The sequence below is a fragment of the Aulostomus chinensis genome, chromosome 4 (genome assembly GCF_037954235.1).
Source record: "Aulostomus chinensis isolate RoL2024-O1b breed Wild chromosome 4, RoL_Achi_v1.0, whole genome shotgun sequence".
Classification (NCBI taxonomy): Eukaryota; Metazoa; Chordata; class Actinopteri; order Syngnathiformes; family Aulostomidae; genus Aulostomus; species Aulostomus chinensis.
This window is the reverse complement of record NC_141323.1, coordinates 26,502,401-26,529,852: the sequence shown is the minus strand read 5'-3', so window position 1 is coordinate 26,529,852 and position 27,452 is coordinate 26,502,401. Positions and strand designations below refer to the sequence as shown.

The window sequence follows — 27,452 nt, the reverse complement described above, 5'->3', positions numbered from 1 at the left end:
TCAAATGTGCCGTGTGGACCGCACACTCTGAAATTTAGCCTGAAAACTCTTCATGAAAAGCAGGAGACTCAGAGTCTCTGTGTCTCAATCGGTCAGCGCGCTCGGCTGTTAACCGAGAGGCTGGTGGTTCGAGCCCACCCAGGGACGATGAACAGGCTCTACTGGTTCTTAGGACTCTGTTGATCAGCTGCTGAGTTGCTACTTGATGTCAACATTGGTCAGTTTCATCCTGAGTAGTTTGATCATAGCAGAGTTGTTGCATCATTGATCTGAATGTGGACGGACAGATTGACCCTCCACAGCAGATGCATGTGACAGATCTCTTGATGAGACACTTTGTGGTAAAGCCAGATTCTGCCAGTCCCACTGACATATTTCAATTATACATGTTCAGAGATGGGGTTTTTTTTTCCTGAATACATTTATTATTTTCTGATCACCTTGTGGATTTTTCATCATTCTCCTCATTACCATACTTTAGGTTGCAGTATGTACACCTGAGTTAGTCTTGGGTTGCAGAAATCATACAGCATACAAATAATAGCAGGTTGAAACATATTTATTTAAAAGAATTTAACATGGTTACACACACACACACACACACACACACACACACACAGCCTGTCTTTGGTATAAAATGGTCTGTCATGTTCTCTCACATTGCACAACAACAAAACAAACAAAGACGGCCATGTCCAGTGTGGTCCTGGATATGACGACTGGACTGCAGGGTCCCAGTATCACTGTGACAATTCTTTTACGAGCTATGACCTTGGACAAGAACTTCTCAGGAGGAAACTTATCATGGTGGCACAGGAAGAAAACTGGACCTGAGCTGCCTGCTGAAATCTTGCAGGTGAAGGACAGAGCTCAACCTCTTTGACAGACACCACCACTGTTGGCTCATGTTGTCAAAAAATGAAGTGTGTGTGTCAGTTTTTGACACACACACACACACACATCTAAACACACACACATACACATGCATGTTCTTACACACAGAGACTTTTCCTCTGTTTTTGTTTTTTACTGGTTTTGAACCAGTAGTTGGTTTCTGTTGGTTTGATTTGCTTGACTGGTTGTTGTTTGTTTGACCTTGCAAATCCATATTTTGGGTTCTGGCTTGTTCTGCTTTTCATTTTGTGTTTGTATTAAAGTTCTGTTGCTGAAAAAGAGACTTTTTTTCCTTTTTGTTGAGGTAAATATATGAGGGTCGAAACTGACCCATAACACCATGGATGTTACAATAGTTAATCATATTAAAATGAAGAATAAATAAAACCAATCCATGTCAGAGATGTGTTCTAACACCCCTCAGTAATGGTCAGGAAACACAACAACCTTTTGTTTATTTCTATGATTTTCTTGAGGTTCATTTGATCATTTTTTAACTGAAATCGAGGGTTTGCTGACGAAAAAAAGGTCCAGAGGCCCACAACAAAATATTCAAATCAATATTTCCATGGATAAGGAAGCCTAACAAGGAAACCAAGAGATGGAAACAACTTGGATGATAGAAAATTGTTTCCTGTCTCCTGCCATTGTGGAGAGCCTCTGTTCTGTCCTGCTGCTGTCCAGTTGTCTCTACTGAGCTCCTCTGCTGGTTCCACCTTGAAGAGGGTCTGAGCTAAAATTGAATATTGGGGAACTTCAACCTTTGATCTCAGAGTTTTGTGTTTGATCTTAGAATTCTTTCTTTGATCTCACCTTCGACAAAGACATGGAAGCTCGATCTGCTGTTGAGGAGGCCGTGATCGTTTAGTGGTTATACTCTGTGTTGTGGCCGCAGCAACCCCGGTTCGACTCCAGGTCACGGCAGCATGAGACAAATTTCTTGTGTGTATTGATGGACACAAACCAAGCAGAATTTTCCCACAATGCAATAGGGCGGTGTTTGGTCAGTTTCTTCTCAATGCTAATGTCTACTAGCTTAGTCTGCTACTTTGATGGCTCTGACTACTAAAAGGTCCAGACACCTGGATATGGTGGTTCCTCCCTAAACGTAGATTCTGTCAGCTCATGTTTTGAAATCAACTCACCATGAACACAAGTAGATTTCAATGGACTGCAAATGTGTCTCATTTAATCGTAAACATGTCAAATATAAATTCCATCACCTGAGGAGGTCTGCTGCTGGAATTAAGCTCCAGATATTCACAAGATATTTTATATCTTAAAATAAAGCATTTTTATATTTGATTTATTATTCATTAGCCTGCTTCATGTAGTGTGATTTTATGTGTCCTATATTAAATCAAACTTTGTAAACGATCGTCCCTGAGGATGTTGAATGATGTCAAAAATGTGTTCTCTAAGCTCTCCTTTCCTCTAAATAGAGGAGTCTCTGCTGAGGTCGTTCCCTCTCAGAGTCCTGACGTCTATTCGGATGCACCGAGAGACTCAGGCAAACAGAAGACAAGGGCAAGTGAAGTAACCTGAAAATGAGAGGGGAGGTTCGACATCAAACTAAAACAGGAAGAATAGGACACAAATGGGATATCAAAATAAGAGAGACTCTGAGACATGACCCCCCAGTTCCTGCTGCTTCCAGCTCTTTATATCGAGCCCCTCATACAGTGGTTGAGAGAGACCACAAATATTAAAGGTGTCCACATAAATGGAGAAGAACACAAGGTGGTGCTTGACGCTGATGATGTTTTAACATATTGAAGTGAGCCCCCTAACACAGGACCTGCATTAATAAAACTCTTTGAAACACTGGGAAGCTCTGCTGGAAATTCTCCATTCTAAAACACAGGTTCTGACCTTTAATCACTCACCTCCAGAACACATGGAGGAAACCCTCCACCTGGATTGGGGCCAGAACTCCTTGAAGATGATAGAAGAAGATGGAACTCCATTTCCTTTCTGAGTCTGAGTCACAGGATTGATAGAGTAAAAATAAATGTCCTACCACAAGATCTCTTTCTAGTTCCAGGACCAACTGGAGAAATTGCCTTCAAAACCGTTTCTGAATTGAACAAAATGCTTTCCAGTTTTATCTTGCAGGGGAAGAAACCCAGGCTCAAATTTAAACCACTACATGAATGAGCCCCAGTTCCTGCTGTACTGGCCCATCAAAATCTGGAAAAATGTTTCCGTAAAGTCCAAATCTCAATGAATAATTTGGAATGTTAACAGGAGAATATCACTACAAGTCATTTAATGATGTGCTTTTAATCCTGGGTTCAAGCCTCATGAAATGAACCACAGATTTAAATCCTGGATTCAAAGAGAGTAACAACTTTCTACTCACTTGTGGAAAATGGAAATTTAAAAGATTTGAAAGCCTGAGAAGAGAATATCACTGAGAAAGTCTGACTTTTTAGAATCCTCTTAGGTGAGCAATTATTTTTGAACACGACATCAGAAATGAAACAGACTTTAATGATCCAATGCTGAAAATATTTTTGGCTGCCCATCAAGAAACAAGAAAAACCTCATATCGTATGTTGTTTTCCATTTGACCTGATTCTTGGTTGTCAACTAACTGGCTCATTGGCTTTCTTGATGGAACAACAAAAGCAAAAGTTGAAGACTTTGAATATCCAGGCCTCTGGCGTGATTCTCAGCTGTCATTTAAATTTCACATGAACTCAGTGTCCAAGCAAATATCTGGTGGGCTAAAATTACTTTTGTCGCTCTGTTGACTTTTTCCACAAGAAGTCTGGAAAAGTATTATGACACAGTTCATGTTCCCAATATTGGACTACGGTGGTGGTTTCTATGGGAACACTGGTGACGGCCCCAGGCCTGGGGTCCTATGCAGCGTTGTGTGTGCAGGGTCCTTTTGGTGGGTGTGTTTGTGTCTTTGCATGTCTGGAGCAGCCTGGTCATCAGGCTGACTGGGAGCACCGGGCCAGTGTTCCCAGTTAGGCCTGTTTAACCCCGCCTTCCCAGACATTTGTCTCCCTTCTGCGCTCAGCTTTAGGGGACATTAAACCATTGATGGCAAAACACGACAGAGTTGCATAAGTTGTAACAATATTTATTTCCCCAGTTGTGATACACAAATATAATAAAGCAGCTATATACAGAAGGGACCAGAGGTCTGTAATAAAAATCATCAAAACTAAATAACGAGCTCAAAACAAAAGCATAACTCAGATACAAAGTAATTTAGCAAAATGCAAATCAAAATATTTAACGTTGATCAAACGCATACATTCTATGTTTTAGCAGTATACTTTCAACAAGAATAAGTCAATGCACATATCAACCATGGTTTACTCTTAGCTTAATCAATAGAAAGAACATCATAACTTGGAAACAATAGAACTTTTGAGAAACAATATTCACCTCTGGACCTCAGCAATGAGGTCCCTAACCTAGCAGAGTTAACAGCAGACTGCCTTGTTAGCCCACTCTCACCCCTTATATACTCTCATGGCCCCTCCCACCAGACAGACCAAAGACCAGTTAAGGGGAGTTGTATTGTTTTCCCAAATTGTTCTGTGTACCTTAACATACAGCAAAGAAACACCATGTCCTTCAGTGACCATATATATCTGCTACTTTGCAATAAACAAATGTCCAGTGTCCTTCATTGACCAAACCCATTCACATGTCCATGTACTGTTCGAGTTCCCCTGTCTCCGGACAGGGAATGGTTCGCCCCAATTTGGGCGTAGCCTTCGACGCCTACTTAAAGGCTCCAGCCCCACCCTGACTCTTTTAGGATCCAGTTCAGAGCCCTGGTGAGGGAGAAGGCCGTAACCTGTTTGATGCATGGCCTTGCCGAACAAATGTCCTTCAACGTTGCTGGCCGTCTCCGGGTTTGTCCATGCTATCCCACCAAACAACTGTGCACTCATTGAGGTGGGCCAGGGACAAACAGTGACAGTGGGGTCTAGACTGTCACACTGATCCATAACACCATGGATGTTACAATAGTTAATAATATTAAAATGAAACAATAAATAAAACCAATCCATGTCAGAGATGTGTTCTAACACCCCTCAGTAATGGTCAGCAAACACAACAACATTTGTATATTTATATTATTTTCTTGAGGTTCATTTGATAATTTTTTAAACTGAAATCGAGGGTTTACTGATTAGAAAAGGTCCAGAGGCCCACAACAAAATATTCAAATCAATATTTCCATGGATAAGGAAGCCTAACAAGGAAACCAAGAGATGGAAACAACTTGGATGATAGAAAATTGTTTTTAGTTTATTTTACAGCTGATTGAAGACGTGGGTCAAAACTGACCTGTTAACATCAGAGATGGGAACAGAAAGCAAACACAAGAGGAAGGTTGAAGCTATGAAAAAGGAGTTTGATAAAAATCTTGAACTGACAGTAGAAATATCCTTTTGTATGTTTACCTTTGTTGACAGAAGTCACTTTAGCTTGGCAGTGAAAAGAATCTCTGCTAGCTTGACAAATAAGTGGCACAAATTGGGTTCAAGCTGGACTTTGGACACTGGTATCTGCAACAACTCCCATCAACTCCTAATTTGTGTGTACAAAAAAATCATTGAGAAATCAAGGTGAGATCAAAGAAAGAATTCTAAGATCACCCAGGGACGATGAACAGGCTCTACTGGTGCTTAGGACTCTGTTGATCAGCTGCTGAGTTGCTACTTGATGTCAACATTGGTCTGTTTCATCCTGAGTAGTTTGATCATAGCAGAGTCGTTGCACCAATGATCTGAATGTGGACGGACAGATTGACCCTCCACAGCAGACGCATGTGACAGATCTCTTGATGAGACTCCTCAGTCTTCAATTTAGTCGTCGTGTGTCATGCAGTGTTGAGGAGGCCGGCTGGCTGTGGGTAAAGTGGGGCTCAAGAGTTTGTGGAGTCGGCTCTGGACTGAAGGGGGTCACTGATTTGTTCTCAGATGCTACAGCTCAGGTTAGTGAGGTGGTGGAGAAATGAGTGAGACCTCTGCCAGCTGGAGCCTCTTGGGTCCCGGGAGGCTTCACTCCTGGAGGTGGAAATGATGAGGAGTTTTAAAATCTGCTCCTCTTTCACGCTGACTTTTTTTTCTTGGGTTCCCTCTTTTATTCATGTGTGATTTTAATCTCAGCTCTTTAAACCTGAATGGAGCCAGAACCCATTTTAAAAGAGCTGCTCTTTTTAAACTCCTGGAGATCTAGAGGATCCCTGCCATGTTTGTCCAGGAGACCCACAGCACAACAGTCAGTGAATGGGGATGCAGGCAGGCTTTTAATGGAGGTCATTTGAAGTCCCAAGTCCAGTTGGAGCAGAGGGTGGAGTTTGATTCTCCAGGAGTTTTTTGTTGTTGTTTTTTCACCAGTTTCTTTTGATTTGGAGGAAATCGTTCCAGGTGTTTGAAAGAAGGTGAGAGCAACTTTGGAAAATTGAAGCGAAGTAAAATCTGGTCAACTGGACGTAAGTTTTAAACTACGGTACGTAAACTTACGTCCAGTTGACCAGATTTTACTTCGCTTCGATCTACGATGACCTGGATGAATGAGAACCTACACAGAAAACTTTGGAAAATGTTCAACTGGTGTTTTTAAATGTCTTTGCACCAACAAATGGTGGACAGGACAGCTTTTGAAACATTTTAATGCCACTGTTCAACACTGAATCTGCTGGTTTCCTGTTTTTAGGAGCTGATGGGAGCTGCACAGAGAAGCTCTTTTAGACAGGAACCATTCAGAGCTCCATCCTGCTTCTTCCAGCAGGATCCACAGATCCACCAACACACCAGCTGTTTGATGTGTGGAGGCTTTTTACCAGGATTCCTAGACAGCACAGCTGGACTCACTCAACAGCTAACTTGTTAGCACCGACGAGACAGGAGCGCTTCTATGGTTTTACTCAATGGTTCAATATTTTTAAAAGATGTCCCATTCAGCCTGTGGGTTTTAGTGATCACTCTTCAGTCTCCTGTTCTGTTTTATTAAAATATTCATTTAAAAGCTCCTGAGAGAGAGAGGGAGAGAGAGAGAGAAAGAGAGAGAGGGAGAGAGAGAGGGAGGGAGAGAGACAGAGAGAGAGAGAGGGAGAGCGAGAGAGAGGATCAAACTGATCTCAAACTTGACTACAAAATTCTCTGATTATAATAATTTGTTCTCCTTGATAGATTCATCACTACAGGGTCATAGAGGGTCCATTACTATTGCAGTATATTAAAGAATATAAGAACGAGGTTTCCATCCATGGAAATATAATATTTCATGTGTTGCAGTATATTTTCAAAGATATAACACTTTAATGTGAGACTTTAATGTCTGTCTTTGGTTTCTAAACTCTGACTCTCCTGTTATTGGTGCTGACTGAATTCTACCACCTGACAGACTGGGAAGGCTCATATTTGTGATGGATCCATCAACACATGAAGATCTTGTTTCAATTTTATAACATTAAAGCTCATCTTAGTAAAACAATGAAGTTACCTGAACTAAATTCTTGAAAAAAATGACTGTCACTGACTTAAATAAATCAAATCTACTTCAAAGTTCCTTCTGTTGTCATAAGTCGGCCATTTTAAGTGAACTTGTAGTTCCAGAGCATTCCAAGTGGAGATGATATGAATCATTTTGTGAGATGAACTCAGTTCCTCTGCTTTGATGTTGGTGGACTGAGTGGAGTTTGCCTGAACCTGCTTGAACCTGTTTGCTCCTGCTCAGTCCCTCACTCAAGCCTCACTCAGCCTCAGCAGCACCGCTCCACTGAGGACTGATTCAGGTTCCTAGCAACCAAATACAGAGGAGAGCTGAACCTTCTTGCTGTGAGGCCACAGTGCTGACCACTGCACCATTGTGTCCCCTGAAAATGCCACCATATTGTTGGGATTTTCTGTAAAAGCAAGCATACATGAACATAGCAGCTCCTTCACAGGGCTGGTGGTGCAATGGATAATAATAATGGATAATGGGATCAGAAGATTCTAGGTTCAACTCCTGGCCAGCTCGCTTTAAACTTTATACTGAGAAGATGAAGTGAGAACCACTGCTAAAAGTCACTGACATCCTCTCTCAGATGCTACAGCTCAGGTTAGTGAGGTGGTGGAGAAATGAGTGACAACTCTGCCAGCTGGACCCTCTTGGGGCTTCACTCCTGGAGGTGGAAATGATGAGGAGTTTTAAAATCTGCTCCTCTTTCACGCTGACTTGTTTTCTTGGGTTCCCTCTTTCCTCCTTGTCTGCTGTAAACATGAACACATGCATGGATCCTGCTACCTCTCACATGTTAAGCTGGCACTTGACAGTGACAGCAGGAGAACAAAAAATCCCAAAGTGTCATCAACATTTCCTGTAAACTAAATGACAGAAGCTGTTGAATTTCTGTGTCAGAACAAGGAGAAAGGAGCCCCAATGAAAGAGTGGTGTGTGTGTGAATGAGAGGACATTGTTCAGTCCACAGACCTGAGCATCGCTGCTCTGACTACCACGTTACCTCCTGGTTATCAGTGTGAAGTCAATGGTGAGGTAGTCAGTTGTTCCTTGTGTTTTATTTCAGAGGCCTGGTAGTTAAACGCTGAATTCAATAATTTTAATTCTTTACTTGAATTTTCATGCTGTTTTGCTGGAAATGTTTGACAACTTCTTGCATGTTGGTGCCCCATCACACAAAAAAGGTGCAGTTGTACTCTTTTCACCTCTGACCCACAAACATTCCACCAGTGAACGTCCAGAAATTGAAGCATAAACAGTTCAGCAACAACAAATTCTTCAAATCATCCTCTGAACCGAGAGCCACAGGCTCCTCCCAACATATGCAACACTGCCATTGAACTCTGCTTCAGTGTAACGGTGGTCGAAGGGTCAACATTGAACCTGTTGTATGACTTGAAAATTGTATCAGAGATCTGTGAGCAGGGCTAAATATATGAAAGTGTTGTCATTAACAGGTTGTGCATTTCTGTAGGTCCAAACATACCCTGGAGTCCACCAATGCCAGTTGTGACCTTGTGGGCTCCGGCTCCAGCGCTGTCAGTGAAAAATGACTGACAATCCATTGTCTCCTGGTGAGTCCTGCTGTGTTGGTAGGATGCATCAAATCACTGTGGGAACAAGAGACACAGTGACTGAACTGTAGCCCATCCATCCATCCATCCATCCATCCATCCATCCATTCATTCATCCATCCATCCATTCATCCATCCATCCATTCATTCATTCATCCATCCATCCATTTTCTTCCACTTATCCTGTTAAGGGTTGTGGGGTGGGGGGACCTGTCTCCCCAGCTTTCAGCATGAAGTGGGTTCACCCTGGAGGGGTCGCCAGTCCATTGCAGGGCCAACACATAAAGACAGACAACCATTCACACTCACAGTCACACCTAGAGTCAGTTTAGAGTATCAATCAGCCTCGTCCTCATTCTCATGTCTTTCCCACTGAAAAACTTTCACACCTGAAGTGTGAAGCATCGATAAAAGTTAATTTGACAGCACAACAGAAAATCCGAGTATATCACTGACATATTCTGTAAAAGAAATGATAGAAGCTGTTGAATTTTTAGAATGAGAAAAAATGTCCCCCAATGAAAGAGTGATGATTCTTTATTTTGATTTTGTTCTTCACTCCTACACAAGAGAGGGAAAGTGTCGGCTGGCTAGGAGCAACTGCCTGCTTCAGAATGGGAGGAGCCTCAGGACTTTCCAGTGAGAGCTGCAAACTTCCACCAGCGCCCACTGCCAGCACGTCTTCATGATGGAGCTGAGAAGAACACAACAACACAAGAGCACTGGAGAGGAGCACAACACTTCTTTGCTTCCTTGTCACTCTCATATCTGTCTGTACCATCTGGAGCTGGGGGGAGGAGCTTCACATGTTTTTTTTTCTTGTTTTTTTTTCCAAAAGGGAATGACATGACTTACTCTGTATATTAGTATATGAACTACTGAGAATGTTCATCCCCAGTTTTAAGTTAGAATTAAATGTTAAGTAGAAAATCTTCCATCTTCAATCCTGTCACTCAGTGATGTAAACTGTTTCAAACAAATTCTACTGTTCAACAGTTCAAGTGTTTCTAATGAAGCTGAATGTGCTCTCTTCTACTTTCCTCAATTGTGTTTCTTTCATGTCCTCCTGAGATCAAAGACAGAATTCTAGGTACTGTCAAAGCCCTGATGACATCATCAGGAATTCTGACTTTGATATGGAAACTCTTGCTTTAATTTGAATTTGATCTGACTAATATTTTAGTTTAGGTTGCATGAGACTGATGCCCCCCCCCCCCCCCCCCCGTGACCCTTAAAGGATAAGAATAGAAAGTGGATGGAGGGATGGACTTAACACTGAAATCAGCTGATCTGATCCACATTCTAATTTTTCCTTTCCCTCTTTAGGAGTCATGGAGAATAGTAGTGTATATAATAATGTATATACAACCTTGGAGTATCTTTCCAAAGCTTTTAGTATTTCATCTTGTTTCTACTTGTAGTTTTAGTGTCTGGATCTTTTCTTTTTATATCCTGCTGTCTGCTCTTTGCTTTTGGAGCTTCCTTCAACAACTACCAAGCCTCCTGGGTACTGTAGGAAACATGGTCAAGTTCTTCTTACTTTTGCAGTCACGTCCTGCTCACATTGGTCTGTCTTCATTTTGACTCCTCCCACTGCCACAATGACCAGCCTTTATACACTTGGTGACTGGGGCCCTGGTTGCTGCAGGCCTCAACACCAGCCTGTGGTTGTGAGCAGGGCAGAACAGAACTGACAGTATCTCACATGCAGGACCTGGGTCAGCGCCTGGTGCCAGCTGGGGCACCGCTTTAACCTGGACCCCCTGGAAGATCTTCTCCAGGAACTCGCTTTTTTGGTTCCATCAAGGCCTGTGAGGATAGTGAAAAGTGATCCACCACCAGGCAGCACAGTCAGCAGCAGCCATTTTTTCCCACTAGAATCAAGTATGATAGTGAAAGACTGGTGAGTGCTTGCTAACTAACACTTCCTGTTTTTATTGCTATTCTTCCATGAATGTGCTCATGTTGGTTTGTCCCCAACCACAGTTTCAAAGCCATGATGACATCTTTCATTAACAATCAGACTTATTTTTTCTCTATTTGGACAAATAAGGTTTCAACTGACACGGCTGGCCAACGTCCTGGAGTTAATTCAGCCTGGAGAACCAGGTGCTGGATCCTTCTTTTACTAGGCAGGAACAGGCAGCAGATCCAAGATCAGTAGGTGAAGATGTCTGCTTTGACTGGTAGGAGGAAAGAGAGCAGGAGAGCTGGTCAGAGACAAAGACAGACAATGAAGAAGGAGTGCTGTATTCTGCTAGCACATGCTAGTCACAGTCAGAGATAATGAGTCTCAGCAGGTAAAGATTCATCACTGATTTCAGAAGATAATTGGACGTTCACTGGAAGACTATGAATGTTTGTGGGTCAGAGGTGAAAAGAGTACAAGTGCACCTGTTGTGTGTGATGGGGCACCAACATGCAAGAAGTTTTATACATTTTGAGCGAAAAAGCGTGAATCTTCAAGTAAAGAATTAAAATTATTTAAGTAACAATGAGGTCTCTGTAATAAAACAAAAGGGACAACTGACTACCTCACCATTTCCACCTCTCTTTAACAGATTCACATTTCAAAACAATCAGGTTTATTTTGTTCCCTTCTTTTAGCAGAGGATGGTTTTGATCCATCAACCTCTGGGTTCTGAGCCCAGCACGCTTCCTCTGTAAATCCATATTTTGGGTTCTGGCTTGTTCTGCTTTTCATTTTGTGTTTGTATTAAAGTTCTATTGCTGAAAAAAGTTTTTTTTGCCTTTTTAAACACACACACACACACACACACACACACACACACACTTCCAGTGACTAATCCATATTTTCATCACTTAAACCACCACTGGAGTATTGAAAGAGATTCCACATGTTGGTCAACCAGAGAAGCTTCACCTGGTGACGCTCATCCAACCATGCATGAAGGTCAAGCTGCATTATCTGCTGTGCTCATTAGCAGGGGAATTAGCTGAAATGGTCAGTAACAGTAACAGGGTGACACTTTATCACAGCAGTGGACAAACATCAGCATTCATCACACAGCAGCTCCTCTGATCAACAGAACAAGCTGAAGTATTCTGGAGAATGAGGCCATGGTTCCCTCTACCTCTCACATGCTAAGCTAGCACTCTACCATTGGAGCTAATTCCCCTGCTAATGAGCACTGCAAATAATGCAGCTTGACCTTCAGATTTGAGGGAAGAAAACCTTGAAACATTCATTCATCTTCTTCCACTTATTCCTGTTCAGAGTCTCGGGGGGCTGGAGCCTATCCCAGTGTCTACGGGCAAAAGGCAGCGTTCACCCTGGACCAGTCACCAGTCCATCACAGGGACAACATACAGGGACAAACAACCATTCACACTCACATTCATACCTACAGTCAATTTAGAGAATCCAATCAGCCTTGTCCCCAAATTGAATGTCTTTAGACTGTGGGAGGAAGCCAGAGTACCAGAGAGAACCCACGCAGGCACAGGGAGAACTTGCAGACACTACACAAGAAGATACTGCGCCCGAGCCGGTACTCGAACCCAGAACTTTCTTGCTGTGAGGCCACAGTGCTAACCACTGCACCACCCTGCAGCCCCCTTGAAACATGATGATGTTATTATTTATGTCTTTAATGCACCCAAACCTTTATTTTTCTGGGGTTTTGAGTGGTTCTGGGTCATGAATCAAAATTTGAATTGGACAAAAATTTCATGCAGGGTCACTGGGGCCACACGTTACATGTTCTCAACAGATTGAAACTGTAGAGTGTGTGACATGTGGTGTGTTTGTCAAGTTCATCAAGGAAAGTAAACATGAGAAGGTCTAGATTCACCTCCATCTTTGGAGGTTGTTGAATTTCCTCCTGAGGACCGTCAGGCTGTTTCCTTACTTTGCTGTGACACAACAGCAGACAGCAACAAGGACTGCTGTAGTGCACTTGGTAAAATCACCATCTGTAGACTGGACCAATATGCTGATGTGATCCTTTGATTAGTTTCGGCGGATCAGTCAGAGATCAAAGACTGAAGCAGGAGATCAATGCTCAGAATTCAGAGATCAAAGACTCCTGGAGCGTTGCCCTCTCTTGTCTTTGGGCCTGGATGTTAATGAATGTTTTACACATTTCTTTTTAAGAAAAAACTTGCATGACATTTCAAGGAATTTTTCCTGCCAATATAGGACAACACCCACTCACAAACCAGTGCTGGACAAGTTCCTTCAAAGCTGTAATGCCTTATTTCTTACTTGTTACTGTCATTGTAAAATAATTGGTTCCATTACGATTGTGTCTGCCAGCGCTTGGTGACTGTACAGGAGGTCTGTGGACCGCAGGGCCACAACAAGCCCATTTCCTCAACTCTCCATTTAGTACAGAGGTCCCCAAGTATGGACCAGTGAGGATAAATGTGATAGTGGAGAAGTCTGTTTGTTCTTCAATTGGTCCAACTTGATGGTGAGTCTCCTTTTATCAAGAATTACTGAATGCTTGTGTTATTTATGGCATTGTAAACACTTTATAAACCCTTCATTCAGAGCTGTAAAGAACCTTTAACCTCATATCCCAGACATCAAAGTGGGCCACTAACCGGTGAGATGAAGCTATGCTATGCTGCTACATTCTGAAGAGGTAAAGTAGCAGGTTCTGAGAGTGATGGCTAACCTGGATGTGTTCATCTCCTACTTTAATATCAGCGTCCCAACTTGGAGCTCTGACCACCTCCAGCTTTTTGTTCCTGTTTCTGCTTCAGTCAACAGGGAACTCAAACCTGCAATAGAATCATCAACAACAATGGAATAGAAAACAGAGGAAGACAAAATATCACAAACTTACAAAGCTGAGAAATGTTCATGAAGAATAAATGCACACATTATGATTGAGGCCAGAAAGTAAAACTCCACACCAAATGTATTTTGACATGCAGGGATAATGAACTTGAATGTGTTGAAATAGCAGATGAATGAATCCACTATCACAAGATGGCGTCACAGATCCTGATGCTCTGTGCAGGAAACACCAAGCAAAACATGACTAAAAAGCTCCTGTTGTTCCCTCCATGAAAAACTGTGGCACTGATGAGAAGAAGGATCCAAGCGTCCTCTGAGGATCCATCGCCTCACCATTCGGTAGAAGGATGATAGGGTCGGCACCAGGAGAAACCCTTGTGTCTCTGATGCAGGGAAGATGGAGCACTGAAGAGGCCACATTGTGGCGTCCTGAAGAGGACATTTGGTGGAGCCTGAGACAGCAAACATCACGTCGCCCTTCATCAGAAGAACCACAGCACTTCAGTCATGTGACTGAAGTCATCCATTCATGTCAGTGATGTCACTTGGCAGGACTGTCATTGCCGTCACATTCTAGAAAAGACTCCAGACTCCACATGTGGCTCCCATGATAACTGATGGACCTCTGGTTGGAGGCTGGACGATGATGTTCTGACTTGAAGGAAAACTCCTTGTCCAAATTCCATTGTGTTCAAATTTAAAGTCCCACAATAAGAAGTAGCTGAATCTGACAGGTGAAGGTTTGGAACTACAAGATGGTTGATGTTTTCTTGACTTGATGCTCTGACTGTCAGGGTAGATGACAGCTTCTTTCTGCTGCTGCATCTGATTGGCTATGATTGGAGGTTTTACCTCCCAAGGTTGTCTGATTCCAGGGGAAATTTGAAAATTCCAGTCCCCTTGGCTGTTCTGAAACTCTTCTCCTGAATCACTCCTGAGCTGCAGCAAGAAAAAATACCAGTGCCCAACCAGATCAACTTCATGGCTGCTGACAGCCTCAGACACTTGATTTCCATCAATCTGGAGCCAAGAAGGCCCTCACCTGTGGTTCTCCTCCAGGAGGGTCCAGGTTCTGCCATTGTGGCTCCTTGTGCCACTGCCAGAGAGTCTCAGCTGCACACTGCAACATTTCAAGAGGGGATTTACATTCCTTCAAATGTCCTGACATCTTATTCCAATGGTTCTGTTCTATCTTTATATTTTAAAATCAATCACACAATGAAAGCTGCCACAGCTGGTTTAAGAGAGAGAACACACTAAGAGATTTGAAACCAGTAAAATATGCTTTTCTGTGTGCAAACTAGTGAGGGGCATGGAAGGATATTTTACCACCAATACAGAACCCAAACTTTAGTCATGTGATGAGATGGCGACTGTGAAGAGTGATTATGAAATTAATGGACAAAATGTGAATTGAAAGAAAATACATTAAAAAATACTAAATAAACAAATAAATAAAAGAAGGAGCACAAATGACATTTTTCTGCACAAATTTACTGGTATTAGACTGCATTTTTGGTTCATGAGTAGATGAAAGAGTATCACATATATATTATATACATGTGATACATGCACGTGGCTTTGGACAAAAGCTTAAAGAAATTGTAGAATTATTTAAATTTACCAAGTGGACTTTTTCAGGTTTCTTGAAGATGCTTCAGCTCTCATCCAAGAGGCGTCTTCAGTTTTCTTCACTGATGGGAGGATTTATAGCTCTGTGGGGGCGGGACCTTCTACAGAGGTGATTGACACATGTGAGCTCTGGGTGTCAGAGTTGTTTTGGTCAGGTTGTGAAAGGGAAGTTGACTCAACTGGTATCTGTGTCAGTTAAAAGCCTCACAGTAATTCCATAATGTAGGAGTAGAAACCAGAGTCACTCACGACGAGGATGGGATTCAAACCCATGCGTGCAGAGCACAATGGATTAGCAGTCCATCGCCTTAACCACTCGGCCACCTCGTCTGCTGACAGCAACCCTGAGCTTTTAAACAGCTGAACTCTTTGGAGCCTATTTTTCAGAAATGGACCCAGCAGGAGCCACTGAACACAACTCTGACATAATCAGGCTTCTTCCCAGCAGCATCGTGCTACAGAGGGCAGAATACAGACCATCGATACATCATCAGAGTGAACACCAGCTGATGTTTACAAGTTTAATTCACCTTTTACTACAAAATGACATCCAAGCTCAGATTATCTTGTCCTGATTGAACAAGTAAATGTTTAAGAAGATGAGAGTACCAGACTTTTTCATCCAAGGAAACAAGCATCCTATCACTGTCCTATGCAGAGTTTCTTTAAAAAAAAAAAGTGAGACAACCTCAAGATTTTCTTTTCCTCTTGTTGGATTTTGCCACAGAGAATCAGAGACAATCAAAAGCTTGTTGGACTTTAACGTTGGAGGACTGAACAAGTCATGACATCATCAGTTTTACCTTCACAGGTGCTTCATTTACTTTACTTTCAATTTTACAGAGGTAGAACCTGAAATCAAAGCTGTCCATCAAAAGAAGTGAAAGCTTCCCTGGTTGTGATGTTCTTGTCTACAAACTCTGTCTTGTATGGAGCTTCAATCTTTAATAAAAAGAATAAAAAGAAGATAACACTTGTTGTGATTTGGCGCTTTAAAAATAAAACTTACGACTTACATGGAAACTGTCTGGGGGGGGGTGGAGCCTCCATCAGGTATGTGTTTGATGTCTGAATTCTGTCTCTGATGTCTGAATTCTGTCTTTGATCTCTGGGTTCTGAGCATTGATCTCCTGCTTCAGTCTTTGATCTCTGACTGATCCTAAACTAATCAAAGGATCACATCAGCATATTGGTTCAGTCTACAGATGGTGATTTTACCTATTTGAAGCCTTATTTTGTGTTTGATGGACATTTTTATAATCATTCATGACTTTTTGACTGAACATCCTGGACAATGTGGTGCCTGATGAGGAGACAACTTGGGTACAAAGTTGAAGAGGAGGGTTTTTGGAGAGGGGATATTTTTGCAGTGTTCCAAGTCAATAATAACTGTGGCAAAATGTCATCGTTTTTCAAAATGTCCTCACGAAGATGGTTTGAAATTCTGTCTCTCCCTCATCCTCAGCTGCTGCAGCACTTTAAAGAAAACCTTTGACTCGTGGATCTAACAAAGATCAGATGTTGTCTCCTCCAGAACATCAACACTTTAACGTTGTTGGCAGGACTCCAACCTGAGCAGGGAGACCCCAATGGATTTCTAGTCCATCGCCTTCACCACTCGGCCACAACAACCACATTCACACACACATTTGTAAAAGATTCACATTTACACAATTCTTTAAAATTGTGTCACAAGCCCATTTGTGTGAGGTCCTATTTTCTCTTTTTCAGCATTCCTTTGTTTCCAGGTCTCTAATAAGTGCAGAATTACAAAGACAAGCAAGCTTGATCCATCCTGGGCAGGTGATATGAGCCATTGACCACTGGCCAGAGACCCTGGCACAGACTTTGGGGGGTGGTGAGAGAGAGCATTTCTACAATTATATTATACATTTATAGAATTCTATAATCCTACAATTTCATTGAGCAGACGCTTTTGTCCAGAGCCACTTGCATATTTTTTCGGTGAGTTTGGCTCCTGAGCTCAAGACAGTTGTGACTCATAAAGGACAGCTTCAAATGCAGCTGTGAAGCCTCATTGTCAGCTGGGAGGAACGACAGGTGTCTCCCTCTAGTGGCTCCTCACAGCAACACGAGCCTCATTTCATTCACATGCGTCCACCACCTCACTACCAAAGGCCAGTTGGGCCTCCACAGACAGGTGAGTTTCAAGTGTTGGACAAAGGTCTTTAAGATGTTCTTATTAATTCTATAACATCTGAGATTAAAATCTATGGAATTACAACCAACAAGCAGTCAAACACCTGATCAGATGCTCCTTCATTAGGCTGAGAAGAATCAATCTAAACTGGGATGAAGAAAATTAATTGAGAAGAGAAACCTACTGATTGGATGTCATGGACCCACCTGATCCATGTCAGCCTTGTTGGAGCAGAAAGAGGTGGATCAGAGGAATCAGTGGATCAAGACTCAGGTGTCAGATGAAGAATCTCTTTATTCACAATGGAGTCAGAGAAATCTTCCAACGTGAACGTGACAGACCATTTTATACCAAAGACAGGCTGTGTGTGTGTGTGTGTGTGTGTGTGTGTGTGTGTGTGTGCGTGTGTGTGTGTCCCTACTGACTGGAAACTGAATAATAACCAGACTAACTTTTGTTATTGACCAAGTCTGGGTGACTCACTAAATTCATAACTGAAGTGATTATTTAATTAATAAACAAAACATTTGTCCAAAAGTCATGATCAAATTCATGTAAAATCTGAGCAACGAGGGTTTGAAAATGTTCAAATGAGCCAAAACAATGTCCTGGGATCCAACCAGGGACCTTTAGATCCACACCAATCTTCCCTGACCTCTGTTTGTTGTGTGTCTGTCTTCCATCCCCCTGTCCCTTTGTCTTTCTCTCTGCTTGTCTTGCACCCTCATCTTGTTCCCCATCTTTTTGTCATTCTCTCCCTCCTTTCTCTCTGTCTTTTGTCTTTTCTTCTCTATATTTGTCTTCTGCTGTCTGTCCTGTCCTGCTCTCTTTCAACAATCAACCAGTCAAAGCAGACGTCCGGTTAAAAAAAATTATCATAAAAGAACTCTTGATTTGATTTGGCTTGAGACATGAAGAAGATAGGATTTTTTTTACTCTTAATTTTAGAAGCATTTACAGATTCATGAAAAGATCATCAATCAGTGTAGTATTTCAGACAGACTTCTGGTCCGTGAGGATGAGGAATCCAGCACAGATCCACAGAACTCCAACTGCCATCTTTGATGATTCCTTTACAGTCTGTAGGGTGGAGAGATCCTCCTGAGTCTGGCTTTGAATGTTATTCTGTGGATGTGTTAACCCTGTCATGGACTGGTGACCTGTCCAGGGTGAACACGGCCTGTCGCCCAAAAGCTGCTTGGATAGGCTCCACCCCCTCCATGACCCTGAACAGGATAAGCAGAAGAAAATGGATAGAAGTCATGACACATTGAACAGTTCTACAGGACCATTTTTGATGAATGTCTGAATCACACAAGCCTTTTTTGTTTGTCTTCTTCCCAGTTGCCTCAACATTGTGTGAGCCAATAATTCCACATCTGTACCAGACACACCTCTGGTTGGTGGGTTTTATGGATCTTTCTGTTCTAACAGTGTCTTTTATCTTGCTTTTATCTTTTATCTTTTGGATCTTTTCTTTATATCTGCATTCTGTGGTGCACGGTGGCTCTGGAAGAGCGCTCTATCTAACTATTTTAACTGGAACCCCCCCCCCCCCCTTCAACGAAAATAAAAGATTCTGATTCTGATTCTGACACACACACACACACACACACACACACACACACACACACACACACGTGTATAAACATGATGTTCCGAATGTTTCACTGTCTGTGGTTGTCCATCTTTCCTTGCCTCTTCACTGTCATTGTCAGAACTCTGAGCAGTCTTCCTCTCTAGGTGATGTCTCTGAGTGATGATGATTGCTGTCTGTTCAACCAGCTTCATTTGTTGATATCTGAGAAGGACTGAAGACAGCAAAGTGTGCTGATTGGCAAACAACCCCACAAAGGTCAAAGGTCACTGCTCTGAGGCAGACCAGTTTACTATAACCAGGGGTGCACATAAGCAGTCCGCATGCGCGAATGGTTAAGGAACCTGGACAAATGCGCTCGGCTTCAAAGGCTTTTATACGCTTTTGCGTACCGACTGCTACCGACCGCGGGCAAAAGCACTTCTCAAAATGTCAAAGAGACAGGCCCCGCTAAGTAATTATTTTCGTGTTTCGTACGCAAAAGCGTATAAAAGCCTTTGAAGCCGAGCGCATTTGTCCAGGTTCCTTACGCATGCGCGCATGCGGACCGCTTATGTGCTCCCCTGACTATAACAGTGGTGACACCATCCACTGCTGGCGCTCTCTTCAGTGCTTCTTGTTTCTGCCCTTTGTGCTTGAGCTCCTAGAGCAGCTGGTCCGGCTCTCCCCCTTTTCTATTCCACTAACTTTTTTTTTTTTTTTTCTATTTTTGTAATTCATCATCAATCTCAGCTCACGGTCGCTACACTCTCGACCTCCTGTGAGCCTTGAATCTCCATCCTGACCAGCAAAGAGAAGCCACCTTTGTGTTGGAGAAGAGCAGCTTAGTCGAGGCAGCCAGCAGCCTGAGACCAGAGGGTAGCGAATCAACGCGCTTCCCTTCTTCATCGAGCGAATGTCAGCGGGAGCCACGGTCGACGAGGTGGAGGCTTTGGAAGCCGTCCTCCCTCCAGTTCATTGGAGAGGCATCGTACATCGATGGGAGAATACAGCTGAGAACGTCAGCCGGTTACATTGGTTTTCACCTATTCAGGCCTGGACTCCTGTCTCACTGCCAAACTCCGCCTGACTCCGTAGAGCTGGTCAGCCTCCACTCAGTCCTCTTCATTTGTTTGGAGGTCACTATCGTTCATCCTACACACCTTTCCACCTGCCTCTTTGCCGTCTACTTGAAGCTCAGATAAATGGAGGCTAATTCATCCCTGCTACTCAATAAGTGCCTTAATTACGCTGCTGGAATTATCACTCTGTCTTATGTGTTTTCTTAATTGTATTAAATCCTCTTTAATTTAATTTAATTTATTTTAATTTAATTTCCAAGAAGTGTTCCAACTCATTCATGCATGCAAGCCACTGATCAACAAGGACTCATTGATGAGCTTAAACCTGAGACTGATCGTTTCTCATTGGACGAGACAAAAATGCAACGAGTGGAGCCCCGAGTAACAACTGGATAAAACATTCTAAAGATACGCCGTCATCACCAGTTTATCAAGTCACGACACTCTTTTTATATCATCTTTTTATATCATCCAACATCCTCAGGGACTATCATTGAAGAAGCTCTATTTAATATAAGATGCATAAAATCACACCACATTAAGCAGGCTAATGAAAAATAAATCAAATGTAAAAATGCTTTATTTTAAGATCTAGAATATCTTGTGAATAGCTGGAGCTTAATTCCAGCAGCAGACCTCCTCTGGTGATGGAATTTATATTTGACATGTTTACCATTAAATGAGACACATTTGCAGTCCATTGAAATCTACTTGTGTTCATGGTGAGTTGATTTCTAAAGATGAGCTGACAGAATCTACGTTTAGGGAGGAACCACCATATCCAGGGGTCTGGACCTTTTTGTCGTCAGAGCCATCAAAGTAGCAGACGAAGCTAGCAGACATTAGCATTGAGAAGAAACTGATACCTGGAGCCTACTTTTGGGTCTGGTCAAGTGATAACAAACTAATATGACATCATTGTCAGACTGACGCCTGCTCCACACTGACCAAACACTGCCTTATGGCATTATGGGAACTTTCTGCTTGGCTCGTGTCCATCAATACACACAAAGAAATTTCTCCAGAGTCAGTATGGACAGTGGATACAATTGAGTACATAGTGGTTTTTCATTCTGAGTCAGGTGCAGCTGCAGACACAGCCTGTGTTCATGTTGTTTATTCATTGATTCTTCTTACAATTCACAATCACAGCTGCAGAAAGTGAGAGGACAAGCAGTGATGTTTAAGTGAACGCCCAACGTGGGGCTTGAACCCACGACCCTGAGATTAAGAGTCTCATGCTCTACCGACTGAGCTAGTCAGGCTACATCTGAGTAGCTTCAATAGCATGAAGTGATCAGAGTGAGAGACGTTTGCTGCACACAAGCAATTCATCAGACTCACAGTCACATGAGCAATCACATGATTAATGAATGACAACAAACACACCTTCATCTTTGACAAAACAGTAAAATAAAAGGTGAATCACAGATGAGACACCAGTGGTAAAAACACTAAAGTGCTGTCAAGGAGAAACAGGATACGACCAAACACACACACAAGTTACAGAGAGAGAACTCTCCCAGAAGGAACCACTCAAAGGAGAACCATCGACATCATCAGGCTGTATGACCTCATCAATATGAGACAGGTGGATAGGAAACAAGCTCAGAGATGTCAGAAACATGAGATCCAAGTGGTGAGAAAGTTTCAACTGGTGAGGTTCCAGAACCAAGAGCGAGGTGGAGCCTGCATCACCTACTGGGAGCTTTTTGTCAAAGGTTCAACTTTGATTTGAATGCTTTTCGAGAGACAACGTGCAGGGAGGGAATTTGGTGATGAAGAACAAGTTCCTCTCAGCTTTAAATGGAGTTTTCCAGGAGTCAAAGAGACACTCCTCTGATCCGTTGTCAGATGTGTTCTCATTGCACCACAGCCCTACAGGTTGAGGGTTCTGATCCTAGTCAGACACATTCACTATGATGCTGCTGAGCCTGAAGGGAGGATGAATAAAGGAATGTCTGAGAGAGCTTCAACAGACAAACTGTCCAGTTTAACAACAAATACTAGTCAGTATTCATGTTGCTGCCGTGACCCGGATTTAAACCAGGGTTGCTGCAGCCACAACACAGAGTACTGCCCACTATAGGATCATGGCCTCCTGGAGGCTGAGGTTTGAGCTTCTATGTCTTTGTCTCATTGAGAGATCAAAGACAATTTGTGTCCACAAAGAAATCATTGAGGAATCAAAGTGAGATCAAAGAAAGAATTCTAAGATCAAACACAAAACTCAAGATTCAAAGATTAAAGATTCAAAGTGTTTGTTGTCATATGTACAGTATAGAAACATATATTCCTTATGCTAGGAATATAAAAAGAAATTACTTTTTTTTGGATAAATTTCCAATAAACAATGACAGTAGAGAAGTGAGGAAACAGTGCAATTAAACAGTACTGTGCCAAATATTTGAGTATTGCAAAAACAAAAATTGTTCACGTGTAGGCAGAGTTCAAGTAGGGTCCTGAGGTAGTTTTGTTAGGAGTTTAGGAGTCTGATTGCAGAGGGAAAGAAAGACTTCTTTCGTCTTGTGGTTCTGCATTTCTCACTTCTGTCCCTCCGGCCTGAGGGTAGAAGTGTGAACAGACGTGTTGGGGTGGGTGGGGTCCTTCAAGATGGAGGCAGCTCTGCTGTGGACTGTGGTGGTCGATGCTCTGCAGGGGGGGCAGTGGAGTCCTGGTGGTCTCCTCAGCAGTCTCCACCACTCTCTGCAGGCGTTTGCGGTCCATAGCAGCAGCACTGCCGTACCACGCTGTGATGCAGCTGCTCAGATGCTCTCAGTGATGCAGCTGTAGAAGTTGCTGAGGATCTTAGGCGACATGTCAAATTTCCTCAGCCTCCAAAGGAAGTACAGCCACTGTTGTGCCTTCTTCACCAGCTGTGTGGAGATAAGTGTCCAGGTGAGGTCCTGGCTGATGTGGACACCCAGGTATTTGAAGCTGCACACCCTCTCCACTTCAAGCTCCTGGATGAACAGTGGCTGCTGAGGTCTCCTCTCCTTCCTCATGTCCACAATCACCTCCTTAGTCTTGACTTGTCAGAGCAGGAAATAAACCACTGAAACTGATAGGGAAGCACCAGACAGGCTTGTGTGAGGGATGTCAGGAAGAGGAGCAGGTGGAGCAGGGATATCTGAGGTGGCAGTAGGGGACACAGGTGAGGGATGAGGAGTTTAATGATAGACATGATGGTCGAATATTGTAGTAGATCTGGTTAGGATCGGAAGAAGACTGGAAGTGACTGTTTGGTCCACACTCTGGAACAGAAGGTGGCGGGAATGGGCAAATAAGCTGGATGCCAACCGAAGAAGAAGAAGAAGGAGAGGAAGATGAAGAAACATAAGAAAGCGGGACATTTTCAAAAAAGGAAAGAAGGAGAAGTCCGTGAACCCCCGATCTCGGTCTGTGTTTCCTGAAGGCTGAGTGGCGCCAGTAGAGCCGCAACATGTGCGCCACGCAGCTTCTGCGGGTGTCTGTCCAGGAGCGGATCCTCGCCGCCGCTGAAGACTTCCTGCTGCAGCTGGGAGAAGGAGACTCAGCGGCTGGAGTCCCGGTGCTGAGAGCGCTGCTCACCAAGCGGCTGGCTGCGGCCGCGGAGCAGATCGTGGCTCTGCTGGAGGAAACCGTGGTGGAGTACGAGCGGGAGAACCGCCGGCGGAGGTTGCTGCTCGATGCCGTGCTGAAGCCCCGAGTCAGGCTCTACAGAGCAGGTGAGTCCCCGCCAGGGACCTGCTGGGCCCCGAATTCAGCCCAGGAAGTGGAGCTGCAGCAGGGCCGGTTCTAGACAGGCATATGTAAGGGGGCAGACAGAAATGGGAAGGGGGCACATGGTGGTGATGGAGGTTGGAAAGAGTGTGGTGGGGTGGAGGGGTGGGGGTGTTAGGTGGTTCTCTGGATAACTGATTTTGTCATGTAACTGGATTGCTCTTTATCAGACCTTTACCCTAAGACCGGTCCAACTTGGTCCCACTTGTCCCACATGAAGGTTAAAGCCCAGTTCACAAGATTTTAGGCGTCGGCGACTTTCCTCCCCCAAATCAAGGTGAGGCACTAACCTCCGCCGCGACAAAAGTAATGAGGTGTGAACAGCTCAAAGACAGTGGACTGGGAGGTCGCATGCGACATCTGCGAAAAAACTGGACATTCTAGCACTGCTAGATATCAGGACTAATCACAGTGACGTAAACGGAGCTGCAGACACTGGAGGTACGTGAACCCAGATGAAAAGAGCTCTGGCAGTGGGGGAGTCACGCATAGAAAACAACAACAACAAAAATGACGAGAGGCATGGATTCTATGGGGTTTGTGATATCCTTGGACACAGGAAAAAGAAAACTAAAAAAAAAATTCTTCCTCAGATGACACCAACTAAATCTTGACATCTACCTTCACTGGATGGCCTGTATCAAACATATTCAAACCCAACAATAACACTTGTCACTATTGCCAATATCAACAAAACAAAAAGGGTAGGCCAAGTTATTCGAGAAAAATTCCTTCACCAAGTCTTGAAAAACAAAACTGATAAATAGAAAATAAATAAAATAAAGAATAAAATAAAACATCCATCCAGATCTTGACAACCAACAACATAAAATTTATCTTCATTGGATGGTCTAATTCGTAGATTAATTTGCAAAATAAAGTAATAAAATAAGACCTCTCAATAAAGCCAATATCAACAAAACTAAAAAGGGTCAGCATTGTATTAAATCTCTTTTTCTGTCTTTTCGTCTCATTTTAAGCTTGTTTGTTTTGCAAGCACCTGAACAGCTCCACTCTCCTTTCTCATCAATCCATTCTACAACAACAGTCTCCTGTTTCCCTTTGCAGAACTCTATCAAATCCTCCATATCCAAGTCATTTGTGATGGACTTCTCATGGACCAACATCACCTGTTCCTCTTTCTTTTATGGAACATGGTGCGATTGTAGGGGGTTAGGAGCCGTGACAAAGTAGAGAAGGAACTCTCCCAAGATGCTGAAGACGCATCAGTGACAGGGCACGGACTCAGGAGGGAAAGAGTGAGAAGAGGTGTAACCTCTCATCTCATTGGTGCCTTTTCCAGTGGATTTTTCAGTTACTGTAGTAACTCTTGTTCATACTCAGTTTGTGGGGAATCTGTTATTTTCTTAAGGGAGAGAGAGAAAGAGAATCTTCATATTCTGAGTGCAACCGAACGCAGCAGAAGTCAGTGTTGGTGCTGAAACCTGACAGGCTCCATCTTGGGTCGTTTGCATCCAAACAGTGATTGGAAGTTGACGGAGGGTCGTGGAGCTGGGAGGGGTGTGTGTGTGTGTGTGTGTGTGTGTGTGTGTGTGTGTGTGTGTGTGTGTGTGCGCGCTGTGCAGCCTAAGAAGATACACACACACACACACACACACACACACACACACACACACAGCTGAGTGACAGAGAGATGAGAGGAAGCTGATACTGTATCACTCACATTTTTCAGCGACTGTAGATAATTTTGTCAACTCTTAAAGTAGTAATTTTGTGCACACACTTCAGCAGTGTCTCTGTCTCCAGGACCACAGCTGTACTAGTTTGTTTTCTTATGTGTGTGTCTTTAAAAAAACTTTCAAAAATTAACATAATAATAATGTAAATAAAGTAAATGTGTACATCAAAATGGATGTTTTGGCAGCTAACTTGAAATTAACAATTACAGAAAAACAAAATATATTAATGATGTTAATTGGTTCATGAATGTAATCTACAAACAAGCTTTCCTTCACAAGAAAATAAACAGATAAATTAAAAGCAACCTAAAACTATTGGCTTCTTCCCTGTTACACTCCTGATTTAATATAAAGCCTCCAAAGAAATGCATACAACATTATAATTAACACTTCAACATTAAAACACAGTCAGCACACACACACACACACACACACACACACACACACACACACACACACACACACACACACACACACACATTTCAGCAGTCTCTCTCTCCTGCAGCAAGTCACAAGTCACATGATATCCAAATGAGTCACGTCAGAATTAACCAATGTTACAGTCGCTTTAGAGAACAAAATACAAAGGCAAAACTCATGCAGACACAAATGAAGCCTTATTTTTTCATTTAAATGCAGTTTCAGTCCAGATCAATGAGTCTTGAGCTGCTAGCTTGTCAGCTAAACACAGAGCATCACAACACTTAGCAGGACCAGAGCAGGAGTCGTTTTGCCGGCTTGAACTGATGTCACTATTGCAGCTCTTTGAGAGCACAAGGAACTCTTTTGCTCAAGACAGAATTTGCTTCAGAAATCGAGGCCAGGACAGGAAGTGACTCATTGCAGCTCAAAAGAGCAAAAAGTAAAGACTGAAAGAGAATCAGAGATGATCAAGAATGTGATGTTATGTCCATCTGAATCTCAAACAGAAGTCAGTGAGGATGAGCATCCGTTTCAGTGCTCCACATGTAGTACAAGTTTTAGAAACAGAGGGAGTTTGGATGAACACATGAGAAAACACACTGGGGAGAACATGTTCCCATGCTCCGTTTGTGGCAGGAGATTCTCAAAGGGATATTTGACCACACACATGAGAATACACACTGGAGAGAAACCATTCCCCTGCTCAGTTTGTGACACAAGATTCTCAGAAAAGAGATATCTGAAAAGACACATGAGAACACATACTAGAGAGAAACCATTCCCCTGCTCAGTTTGTGGCACAAGATTCTCAGAAAAGAGATATCTGAAAAACCACATGAGAACACACACTGGGGAGAAACCATTCCCCTGCTCCATTTGTGGCAAAACATTCTCAGTTAAGGGACATCTGAAAACACACATGAGCATGCACACTGGGGAGAAACCAGTCACCTGCCCTGTTTGTGGCAAAAGATTCTCACAAAAGGGACAAATAACAAGGCACATGAGAACGCACACTGTGGAGAAACCATTAACCTGCTCAGTTTGTGGCAAAAGATGGTCAGAAAAGGGAAATCTAGAAAAGCACATGAGAACGCACACCGGAGAGAAACCATTTCCCTGCTCAGTTTGTGGTAAAAGGGAAACTGGAAAAGACACATAAGAACACACACTGGGGAGAAAACATTTGTCAAAATGTGGCACTGAAGCTGTGACAAAAGAGTGGGAGACGCAGGTTGAAAGCCAATTAATGAATGTATTTAACTAAAAAAAAAAAAACACAACGATGAACCAAAAATGGGCCCAGGTGCTTCCAACTAGGAGGAATGAACAGCTCCCCACCCTCCAGATACCTGCTGCAACACCAGAAACATCATGAAAGACATGAGGTTCCACGT

The 27,452-nt window shown here is 43.0% G+C and overlaps 1 protein-coding gene and 2 non-coding genes across 3 annotated transcripts in view; 1 reads left to right on the top strand and 2 right to left on the bottom strand.

Annotated features, from left to right (window-relative positions):
• The window catches only part of LOC147264631 (uncharacterized), a 163,678-nt gene extending 136,461 nt beyond the window's left edge, over positions 1–27,217 (top strand). Inside the window, exons 2-3 of the mRNA XM_086202347.1 lie at positions 19,368–19,374; positions 26,611–27,217. Of these exons, the coding sequence (XP_086058473.1) occupies positions 19,368–19,374; positions 26,611–27,217 (614 nt within the window). The remainder of the gene's footprint in view (positions 1–19,367; positions 19,375–26,610) is intronic.
• Positions 15,600–15,681, bottom strand: trnas-gcu (transfer RNA serine (anticodon GCU)). The gene has a single exon. It is a non-coding gene; the product is annotated as a tRNA-Ser (tRNA).
• On the bottom strand, positions 21,363–21,435 carry trnak-cuu (transfer RNA lysine (anticodon CUU)). Its single transcript has one exon. It is a non-coding gene; the product is annotated as a tRNA-Lys (tRNA).
• Positions 27,218–27,452: the final 235 nt, after the last annotated feature.